Source organism: Oryx dammah, unplaced genomic scaffold (assembly GCF_014754425.2).
Source record: "Oryx dammah isolate SB20612 unplaced genomic scaffold, SCBI_Odam_1.1 HiC_scaffold_3, whole genome shotgun sequence".
NCBI lineage: Eukaryota > Metazoa > Chordata > Mammalia > Artiodactyla > Bovidae > Oryx > Oryx dammah.
The window spans coordinates 70702061-70714429 of NW_024070187.1; the positions used below are offsets into that span (position 1 = coordinate 70702061).

Genomic DNA, 12369 nt, shown 5'->3' on the forward strand with positions numbered 1-12369 from the left:
TCATTTGCCAAGTGATTAAAGATGCATTCCAGACATTTCATTGGAACAGATGAGAGGCTGATTCTTTCCTCTAGTTGCTCACAGTCTAGAGAAGGGACACAAACAGACTGAGGGAGGGTATATGTTATGGTGGTACCATGGGAGCATAAAGGAAGATCAGCTAACTAAGCATGCAAGGGGGAGACAGGGAAGCCTCTCTTAACATTCCACTTGATTTAAAAAACATCAGAAAAAAGTAAACCTAGGAATCACATAGGAAATACTAATGCACATTTTTCTTACACTATTATTTCAATAATATCCATTTCTACACAATTTCCTAGTTTTTTAAAATAATCCTGTTGGCAGGGGTGTAGTCCACATTTGTAGATGGTACTGAAAATACCAATCAGTAACTGATAATCCTTTCTCCACCCGTAATTGTTTGTTATAACATGCTATTATTTGTGATTTTGCTTCCTTGCCTTATAAACTAATGGCTTTGTTTAAAATGAATGCTTCCCAGTTCTGAAAGTCTAACATGTGAGTAATGCATGTTAAAAACCAGAATGTTGCAACAACCTGGAATGTGCTGAAGAAGACGAAAGATGATGTCCCAAGTACAGAAAAGAGATTTTCTTTGTGTTAAATTTAATGCTTTGTGTCACCTAGCAAAGAGTTGGGAAACAAGGGTGTTTCTATTCCTGGTTGTGGGACACACTGTCTGGGAAGATCTGATTACCGCATTGTGTTACATGTCTTTGTCATCAAATTTTGATTGTGCGTCTGACTTGTGTGTCACATTGTGTGACAGTATTCACTGTCCTCCATATGTAAGAATAAGATATGGCTCCTACCCTCAAGATGCTTGTGAGGATGTGTTAAAAGTAATGTACTTAAAACTCTGCAGCAGTGTCTACGGGATACCTTGGAGACACCACAATAAACTGAATGTGTCAGTAAAGCAAGTCACAAATTTTTTGGTTTCCCAATGCATAGAAGAGTTATGTTTACACAGTATTGTAGCCTATTGTGTGCAATATCATTATGTCTAACAAAAGAATGTACACAGTTACTTAAAAAATACTTTATTACTAAAAATTGCTAACCACCATCTGAGCCTACCATCTGAGTCACAATCTTTTTGCTAGTGGAGGGTCTTTCCTCAATGTTGATGGTGCTGGGAGACCAAGGCAGTGATTACTGAAGATTGGGATGGCTATGGCAGTTTTTTAAAATAAGACAACAGTGAAGTTTGCTGCAATGATCAACTTTTCCTTTCTCAGACAATTTCTCTGTAGCATGCCGTGCTGTTTGATAGCATTTTACCCACAGTAGAACTTTCAGAATTGGAGTCAGTTTTCTCAAATCCTGCCACTTGGTTTATCAACTAAGTTTATATATTAATTATAGTCTAAATCCTTCACAGCATCTTCACCAGGAGTAGATTCTATTTCAAGAGACCAGTTTCTTTGTTCATCCATAAGAAACAACTTCTCATCCATTAAAAAATCTGTTAAATGAGATTATAACAATTCAGTCACATCTTTAGACTCCACTTCTAATTCTGGTTCTCCTGCTTTCTACCACATCTATAGTTACTTCCTGTACTGAAGTCTTAAACCCCTCAAAGTCGCTAATGAGGGTTGGAATCAGCTTCTTCCAAAACTCCTGTTAATGTTGATATTTTGACCGCTTCTCATGAATCACAGTGTTCTTAATGGCATCTAGAATGGCCAGTCCTTTTCAAAAGGTTTTCAGTTATCGTTACTAATTTATTTATCTATAATAAGAAACTTTAAACAATGTCTTAATTTTTAAAGTATATAAAGAGTCAAATTCTTAGCACAATTGAGTTCTAGATATGATGGTTATCTATATTATTGATTGAATTAAGCAATTTAAGTATTTGATTTTCCTCCTTCCTATATATATTTTGGAACCAGTTTCTCTAAAATCTTTCTGTTAACACTAACAATATTTAATATATCTTAATAGTCTGAAGGTAATGATGTTCTTTGTATCAGTGAATTTTCAGATGATGGTAATCTGAAACTGCTACTTGCAGTAGAAAGCTTTGAAGAATAATATATGTAAAAGAGCTTTGTAAACTGTAAAATTCTCTATAAATGTTGATTCTTCCATTTTGCAGAAGAGATGAAGGTTTTTAATTGAAGAGCTTTCCTGACATTAAATTAAATAATATAACTTAACATGCAGTGACCTGAGTAAACAGCTATTGAAGAACATAAACCATGATTTTGAGTCTTGAATCATTGAAAAAATTAATTTGGAAATATATCTAATATTATTATTAATAAGGGCAGAATATTTGAAAAACATTTATCAGCAATAATAAGTTTGTCAAATACTCCTTCCTTTTAGTCAGTGTAACTTAGTTAAGACATAATTTGGAGACATTAGCAGACTTAAAACTAATCTCTATCTGTGTATCGTATCTGATATCTGTGATTCAGTGGAGTCTCAGTCATCCTGATGTGGCAAACATTTCTGAAATGTAATGTTTGTATTGACCTTCAGCAATTTTTGAGTCTGGTTAAAATGATTTTGTTTGGCATGTTTTTAAAAGAAAACAGAAGTGAGACTCACGTGACTAAGGTTCAGATTCTAGCCTTCCTCCTGTGTGACCTGTGTAGATCACTTAACCCTTTGAATTTCAGTTTGTTCTACTGGATCAACTGATCTACTGGATCCATATACTCTAAAACAAAGTCAGGATGCATCATCTGTCTCAGGCTGTTTGAAAACTTACTAATTTATATAAGTCATGTCAAGGATTAAAAACAAAATTATATAGTTGCTTGTTTAGCAAATTAATGGAAAAATTAAAATTACATTATTATTAGGGATTATTAGGGCTTCCCCGGTGGCTCAGTGGTAAAGAATCCACCTGCAGTGCAGAAGACATAGGTTCAGTCCCTGGGTGGGGAAGATCCCCTGGAGGAGGAAATGGCATCCTACACCAGTATTCTTGCTGGGAAATCCCATGGACAGAGGAGCCTGGCAGGCTTACAGTCTATAGGGTTCGCAAAGAACAGGACATTACCCAGCAACTGAGCACCAAGCGCTATCCTGGAAAGCCCAGGAAATAGTCATCTGTAGTCCTTCCTAGTTCTGAAATTCTGTATCCTGTGTATTTTCATCTGCTGTTTTAAATATTGTAGACTCTAATGTAAATATCATAGATGTAAATAATTTGTTTTGAATGACTTCCCCTGTTTGGTGTGTCTTTCTTAGTAACAGTTTATATCATGATATTTATTTGCTTAGTAAATTGTAAAATGATAGGGGAGAGGTAAACTTGATTAAAACATTCATTCTCAGCTACTTTAAAAGATAAAATGAGTCGATTTATCAGAGAGTCATTCTTGTGTGTTTATGACTATTTTATGGTGGTGGTGTTCAGTTTGTATACACGCATGATAAAGACAAGTAAGTACTCAGTTCTTACATTTCTATGGTCTGTTGTTTTTGCTTGGCCATGCTTGATCATTATTAAGGATATTTAGTTACAACAATGTTTCTTTATACTGTCAGTGATATTTATGTACTTATTTATTCACTCTAGGGTCATGATCAGAGTTCAACTCTTGCTCAGCACTCTGTTGAACTGACTTTACCTAATCATCATCCATTTCATAGAGACTTACTCCGATATGCCAAGCTGATGGAGTGGCTAAAGAGTACTGATTATCGAAAATATGAGGGACTAACAAAGGTATGGATTTGACGTCATTTGCTCACTGAGTAAAGAGCATTATCTTTTAGAATCGAGAGGTCATGTGTTCAGTTCCACAAGTGACATTTGAAACACTGTTGTATGTTCTTAGAAAAGCAGCAAGTAGTTGAATTTCTGAGTGCTCATTAGCTAGGGAGAACATTTATTTTATTTACTTGGATGGAGCATAGCTATATTTTGAACTTCAATATAGTATTAGGCTGTACTGCAGCTTGAAGCATCATTCAGTTTAGTTAAATAATTATTTCCTGAGTTTCTTTATGTGCAATATAAAAACTAGAGAGTATGAAGATATTTTCAGTGAAGCATTTGCTAAGAATCTATAATCTGCTCTTTTAAGCACATGCAGTATGCCTCTTTATTAAACAAACATTCCACTGTTCCAGACACATAGAAACATAGATATTTCTGTTCCTGATTGTGGAACACACTAGCTGGAAAAATTGGATTATCATATTATGGTATATCTCTTTGTCAGTCACCAGATTTTCACTGTGCGCCTCTTTTGTACTCACTGTAATCCATATGTAAGAATAAGAAGTGGCTCCCATATACGCTCCTACTTCCAGAGAGCATCAGGTCTGCTGGGGAAGAGCAATTATACTTAAAACAGCCGGCCATAGTTAAGTGCTAAACTGGAAATGAGTTTAAATGTAAAGCAGGTTAGAGAAAGGAAATTCATGACCTGAAGCCACAGGAGAAAACTTCATAGAAAACATTGGATTTGACCCTTTTCCCGGGACTTTAAGAAGGCCAGGCTGACTGAAGCTGAAATTCCATATTCTAGAAGAGTGAGAAGTTAGGTTAAAAAATCTGAGCTGTGAGTCCTAACAGCATTCTTCACACATAGGAAAAGACTTGATAGGAGAAACTAATTAAGAACCTAATATAATAATGAACTGAAATGAAACTTTGAATGAGGAAGATGATAGTAGGAATAGAGATTATAAATCACAAGAGAGAATCTGAAAACAAGGGACAGGATGGTGCCAGACTTGTGAGACATAGAGCTTAGAACAGTGATAAATACCACTTGGGCTTCCCAAGTGGCACAGTGATAAAAAAAAAAAAAATCCATCTTTCAATGTAGGAGATGGAGGTTTGATCCCTGGGTTGGGAAGATCCCCTGGAGAAGGAAATGGTAACTGACTCCAGTATTCTTGCCTGGAGAATCCCATGGACAGAGGAGCCTGGTGGCCACAGTCCATTGGGTCACAAAGAGTTGGACATGACTGAGTGACTGAGCACACACATACACACAGATGTCCACAGTTGGACAAGAGAAGAGTCATTCATACATTCACTGAGCAAATGAATTGAGCATCTGTTGTGTGCTAACACTGTTGTATGCGCTAAAGATAACAGCACTGAAGAAAACAGGCGAACACTTGACTGTCCAGAGTACATATTCTAGTGGAGAAGGACCAACACAAAAGTCAATTTCGTAGTGTGCTGGAAGGTACTGCTGAGAGCTCTAGAGAAAATAAAGCAGCGAATGCTAGGACATCAGAAAGGCTGAAGTTTCAAAAAGGATGGTCAGAGAAGGCAACATTTGAGCACAGATTTTAAAGGTAAGCAGGGGTGAGCAGTGGGAATTTCCGAGGAAAGCTTTCCCAGCACAGCACATGTGCCCCAAGGCAAGAGCAACCCGGAGCACTGGAGGAGCAGCCAGGAGGCTATTGTGGTGGGAGCGCAGCGAGCCGGGTTCAGGATGAGAAGGGCGGGTGTGAGAGGTGAGGTGAGGTGGGGCAGGGCAGACCTGGAAGGGGCTGTGCACCGTTGGTAAGAATTTGGGTTTTGCTTCCAGAGAGATGAGGGAGGGGTGTTGATGGGCTTTGAGTAGCAGAATGACATGATCTCACTCATTTAATAAATGACCATTGTAGCAGGAACCCATGGGTTCAGTACTCTATTGTTGTGTTGTATTCTGGTTTGTTTTGAGTCAGCAGAATTCTTATTTGGAGATAGCTTCAGTTCAGTTCAGTCGCTCAGTCGTGTCTGACTCTATAGCTTACAGAATAATATTTGTGTGACTGGAATCTTTGCCTTCTGAAGTTTTAAGAGGATTAATACTGTATTTTGAATAATTAAATATTGTTACATCTTCAGAGTTTTGTGCCAACAAATGCTTTGTCCCCTAGTGAATATTCAAATGAGTAAAATAATCAATAAGCTTTTTGCCTGATTGTGTTCTCAGTGAGTATTATTGCCCTATCTTCATATATATATATCATTCATGAATGTAATTTAAAGTGAAGAAGCAAGACAGTAGCCAGTCTAGCACTGAATTATGGGATCATTCTCTGCTCACAGTATATTTTCAATTGACAATATTGATGTGCTCTTTTAAATGAAATTATCTTATTTCCAAGGAATCTTACTTTATCTTGTGTTTGAACTTGTGACAGACCATGCAGTTTTATGCCTGATAATCTTAATTTGGTTGCTCAAGTGTTTTCAAAAATAGGAATTTTATTAATATGACAAAGAAGGGAATGAAAGGAAATAGAAAGAAAGGAAAGAAAGGAATGAAAAAAGGAACCTGACAAGTCAGTGTTTCTTTGGTAAGAAATAATAATTAAATCCAGATACTATTTATACTTCATACTTCCCAGGTAGTGTGTGGTAAAGAACTCACCTGCCAGTGCAGGAGACATAGGAGATTCAGGTTCAGTCCCTGGGTCAGGAAGGTCCCCTGGAGAAGGAAATGGCAACCCACTCCAGTATTCTTGCCTGGAGAATCCCATGGACAGAGGAGCCTGGTGAGCTATATAGTCCATAGGGTTGCAGAGAGTTGAACCCAATTGAAGTGACTTTGCACTCACTTTTGTACTTGGTTAGTTGTACCCAGCTCACACTCTTTGGCAGGACCAGGAAAAGTTTGTCTTCATTTCTTTAGGGATAAGAATAACTAGGCTCTGCCCCAACTCTACTTATGGCTGAATCTAAGCAAACCCCTGATTTGGGGTATATGTAATTAGAGCCTAAGGAAAATAGAGGTGCGTTGGACATGTAATGAGCTCGGCTGCCCAGAATCCCTTCTCCCTAGCTGGGGCTCTGAGTTATGCACGTAGAGCGGCTGATCAGGGAGATGGTCCATCCATGTTTAGGTAGGAACGATCTTTCCTCTCTCCTAATAATCCACTGAGGCTGACAGTCTTGAAGACTGCTCAGACATCGTCTCTCAGCCTCAGTCCCATATTTGTAAATATAGAAAATAAAACATGGTGTTATCTGTAAAACTCTACAGTGAGCACAAAATAAAGTTAGAAATACTGCCTGAGATAACAGTAGTTAAACTCAAGATAGTTGGATTTTAAGTTAGGTGCTGTATACAGGGTGCTAAGAAAAATACGTACTGTGAGAAACATCTTTCTGAATTTAGTAAATGAATGAACTGAGAGTCACACCTGACTGTGGCCTTTCCCACCCCTGAGTTTGTTGAGAACCTGGGGGAAGGTATTCAGTCATTTGAATTATATTGAAAAAGAAGGTGATTGTCGGTAGTCTGCTCAAATCACTGTTTTCAGAATAGCAAAATAGCTGTTTTGAGACTGTTTAAATTGCTTGGGTAATAGTGTGCACTTAATTTGGGTATTGGAATGCAGTTTGTTATATTGAGTGAGTTGAGTAGAAATATAATGAAGATTTTATGAATTATAAGTTGGTCAGTCATTTACATTGATTTCCAGTCATCAGTGTTTTTGTGAGAATTTAAAATTCAAAGAATGAGATGCTGAAAAAGTGAAATAGCTCAATGAAATAGGAATAATTTTAGGGTCTGTTTAACTTTAGATTTGCTTTTAAAGTTATACACAAAGAACACAGGAAAAAATTTCCTATTTAACTTTCCTTACAGAGAATCTGTGGGAAATGTATGTGGCATACAAATTGGAATAAGCAGGCTCTATATTATGTTTCATCCAAAAATTTTTTATGAAGACATATCTTTATAAAATATCTAAATATATCTAATATATATTTTATATATTTATAAAATATCTTAAAAAATCAATAATGAACAATGAGTCAGTATACAAATAATTTAAATGATATACCTTTGAAAGTTACATCTGATGTTTAAAGCAAAGTAAACTGTTATAAAACTGGATGTGTTTGAAATTGAAGTGTAGATTCCGTGATAAATTTAAAAGAATAACTAGGCATAGGAGTTTTTCTACTGTGGATTTATTTAAATTTAGTGAAACTACATAAGGCATTTAACATAGGATTTGGAAAAATACATGGCCTCCCACTGTTGAATCTTTCGTAAGGGTATAAAATATTTTTGTATGACAGTAAGCATATATGATGAGGGAATGAGTTTGCCTGTTAAATAATAGATGTTTTCATTTGAACTAGAATAAATTTTGTTTTTTAAAAATAAATTATTTGATTATGAAAACTATAAGATGTAGTAATTAAATTCTTATGAAGTGAAGTCGCTCAGTCGTGTCCGACTCTTTGCAATCCTATGGACTGTAGCCTACCAGGCTTCTCCATCCATGGGATTCTCCAGGCAAGAATACTGGAGTGGGTTACCATTTCCTTCTCCAGGGGATCTTCCTGACCCAGGGATTGAACCTGGGTGTCCCGCATTGCAGGCAGACGCTTTAACCTCTGAACCACCAGGGAAGCCCTAAATTCTTATGAAAGTAACCTATTTTGGGTTAATTTAATGCTCCATGCTGGCAAGGTATGGTAAAACTCAGTGTACTGCTTCAATGTCATTGATACTGTCTATTGGTATAATAATTTTTAAAACAGCATGGCAATATGGAGGAAAAGTTAAAAGATTCCCTTACTCTTTGGCACTGTAATTTTACCCTTAGGAAATTATTCCAAGGAAGCAGTTCATTAGAGATGAAAAGCTTATTGTAACATTGTCTATCACAGCAAAACATCGAAACCACTTAAGTAGTCTGTGTTAAGAGGATGGTTTACTAAATTGTGAACATCAACAGAGCATAATACTGTGCAGTCATTAGTGTATAACACTGGAAGAGCCTGATTGTGCTGACCCAAACACCCTATATAGTGTGAATGCAGCTATATTTAAAATACATGAAAGGTAATGTGTAAATTACCATTGGATCATTGAAAAAGCAAGAGAGTTCCAGAAAAACATCTACTGCTGCTTTATTGACTACACCAAAGCCTTTGACTGTGTGGATCACCATAAACTGGAAAATTCTTCAAGAGATAGGAATAGCAGACCACCTTATTTGCCTCCTGAGAAATCTGTGTGCAGGTCAAGAAGCAACAGTTAGAACTGGACATGGAACAACAGACTGGTTCCAAATCAGGAAAGGAGTATGTCAAGGTTGTATATTGTCACCCTGCTTATTTAACTTATATGCAGAGTACATCATGTGAAATGCTGGGCTGGATGAAGCACAAACTGGAATCAGGATTGCCGGGAGAAATATCAGTAACCTCAGATACGCAGATGACACCATCCTTATGGCAGAAAGCAAAGAACTAAAGAGCCTCTTGATGAAAGTGAAAGAGGAGAGTGAAAAAGTTGGCTTAAAACTCAACATTCAGAAAACGAAGATCATGGCATCCAGTCCCATTACTTTATGGCAAATAGATGGGGAGACAACAGAAACAGAGAGAGACTTTATTTTTGGGAGGCTCCAAAATCACTGCAGATGGTGACTGCAGCCATGAAATTAAAAGAGATTTGCTCCTTGGGAGAAAAGCTATGACCAACCTAGACAGCATATTAAAAAACTGAGACATTACTTTGCCAACAAAGGTCCATCTAGTCAAAGCTACGGTTTTTCCAGTAGTCATGTATGGATGTGAGAGTTGGACTATAAAGAAAGCTGAGCACCAAAGAATTGATGCTTTTGAACTGTGATGTTGGAGAAGACTCTTGAGAGTCCCTTGGACAGCAAGGAGATCCAACCAGTCAATCCTAAATGAAATCAGTCCTGAATATTCATTGGAAGGACTGATGCCAAAACTGAAACTCCAATATTTTGGCCACCTGATGCAACCATCAGTGACTCATTGGAAAAGACCCTGATGCTGGGCAAGATTGAAGGCGGGAGGAGAAGGGGACGACGGAAGATGAGATGGTTGGATGGCGTCACCAACTCAATGGACATGTTTGAGCAGACTGTGGGAGTTGGTGATGGACAGGGAAGCCTGGCGTGCTGCAGTCCATGGGGTTGCAAAGAGTCGGACATGACTGAGCGATTGACCTGAATTGAATGTATAAAAGTGAAAATGTGAGTGTGATTATTCAACTCCATCTTTTTATAAATTGTTAATATTATGATGCCAGTTCAGTTTTTTTAAAAGACGGAAAATAGCCTTCTTGTGTCCTATGAAATGCATCAAATATTTTAAGACCACAAAATTCAAAACAAGCACAAAGGATATGGGGGGATTGAGAAATGGAAATTGTTATATTTGTTTTATTAATGAGTATGTGTTGTTTTTACTTTTAAGAATTACATGGATTATTTATCACGACTCTATGAGAGAGAAATTAAAGATTTCTTTGAAGTTGCAAAGATCAAGATGACTGGCACAACTAAAGAAAGCAAGAAGTTTGGTAAGCTTAGGCACCTCAGTCCCCTTATTTTCTTTCTATTCTATTAAAAATTGTTTTATTTGTGACAAATAATTTTAAGACTTTTTAGACAATGTGGAAGGAGATACAATAGAATTAGTAAAAGAATAAATTTAATGCCTTGGTTTGATTTATAGGTTTTTCATGGAACAAGCATGTCTCTACTTTTACTAATTAAAATTCTACAGTATGTGAATTTGACAGCAATAAATACATGTCATGTCTAATAAAAGTACAGTGCACCTCATATCCGCAGATGCGGAACCCATAAATATGGAGGACCAACTATGAGACTTGAGCATCCATGGATTTTGATATCCACGACAGGTGCTGGAACCAACCCTGCACAGATACCGGAGACAACTGTATATAGTCATAGAAGAAGCAGTTGGCCAGAAAATGAAGTGCAATTGGTAGAGAAAGTGCTAGATTAAGAGACACATGTTGGAGGTTCAGTTTCTGATTTCCTAAAAGACCTTTTATAACAGTTGGAGGCAAGTCTGTGATCTCTTAAGTCATTGCACTCCACAGGGAGGTAAAAGTGATTCCTAGCTTCTTACTTCTCACTGGCTATTTTGAATCAAAAAGAAAGTTTCTCAGTGTTTTCTCCCCTGTGAAGGGGCTATAAAAATGTCACCAAAATTTCTCCTGTAATTATACTTTATTTTTCTGAAGAGTTATTTTTGAAACAAGAGGCTTTTTTGTTGCTTCTAAATATGTTAAATAAACAAAAAACTTGATTTAAAAGGATAACCAGTGAAAGTATCAAGTTGCAAGGAAATGATTTGCCGAGGCCACATTCTGCTCTTGCATGTACCCATCTCTGGACTTCTTTTTGGATGGAGTTCTGTGCCTATTGGAGTCAAAACCTGGCCTTAAACGGCTACAGTGTGTCCTCTGTGTCTGCATAGTTCCCCTTTAGAACCATGAGTTTAGCATTTACTTGTTGAAAGGAGCCTGTGCCCTGATTGAAATTGATAGCTCATCTTTCCATTCTTTTCTTTAGGACAAAGAAGACTATCTTTAGTAGTGGGTAATTATTTTGTGATTCACTGGTTTGTGGTTTTTTTTTTTTTTTTTTTAATACAACACTAATATATTGGTGATACTAGTTCAGATTTTTTAAATGGTTTGAATCTGTGTATTACACTTTGGTAGATACTGATAAAAATATTGGGACAATAGGCTTTTGGAAACAGAAATGCTAACTCATCCTAAAGGTTAATTGTTCTTAAACAGTGTGTTTATATCCTTGTTAATGTTTCACCATGGATATGTTAAATCAATTTTTCTTTTTAGTAAACAACATATTAATACAGTTACATGTTTAATGTTTTCATTTGATATATTTGTCATCACTTGTTACTGCAGTAAAAGGGAAATCTTTCTAAAACTACCTCCTTGGGAGGTTATTAATGCCATTATCATAATATTAATTTATCAAGCCTAAGATTCTCACTGAGATAAATGACATAATTGAAATATAATTTAAATCAAGTACAATAGTATCTTAATGGTATCATTGCATTAACCTAAAACCTTGATTTTTTTTCTTATCCCTTGAAGTTCTTATATTATCTTGTTAAAAAATTTTTAATTAACCTAAGACAAGTTTAGAAGATACTTTTAAAACAGGGTTAAAATTACATCTTTCATATGTATCTATTATACTTAATAAGGAATAGGAGAGTAACCAAAAAATTATAGTTTCTATTACTTTGATGTTATCAGTTACAAGAAAAGAAAAACTAAATAATAAACAGAATTCAGAGGATAAAAACTATTTTGTTCATCTTTGAAAATGTAACTTGTTGGTCAACTTTTAAAAATAAATTTCAAGTTAAATACAAATGACTTCAGAAGTTCTGAATAGGTAGAATGTAAACTTTTTAAAGATACCTTTTCAAGGATTCAAACTACTTTTAAATCAGTTCTTAATAGTAATTACAATTAAAAGAGAAACCTAAAATTTGGGGAAGATAACTTTTCAGTGAATCAAAATTAAGTAATTATGAATAAAATTTAAATTTGTTTTGTTTTTTCC

The 12369-nt window shown here is 36.0% G+C and overlaps 1 protein-coding gene across 8 annotated transcripts in view; it reads left to right on the forward strand.

The window, feature by feature from the left end:
- The window catches only part of EXOC1 (exocyst complex component 1), a 58043-nt gene that overhangs the window by 22279 nt on the left and 23395 nt on the right, over positions 1-12369 (forward strand). For 7 of the 8 annotated variants that reach the window (XM_040238242.1, XM_040238245.1, XM_040238246.1 and 4 more), the window contains 2 exons: positions 3569-3718; positions 10202-10307. In XM_040238242.1, the coding sequence (XP_040094176.1) occupies positions 3569-3718; positions 10202-10307 (256 nt within the window). Of the gene's footprint in view, positions 1-3568; positions 3719-10201; positions 10308-11331; positions 11359-12369 lie in introns of all 8 variants that reach the window. The other variant, XM_040238243.1, reaches the window with a different exon arrangement.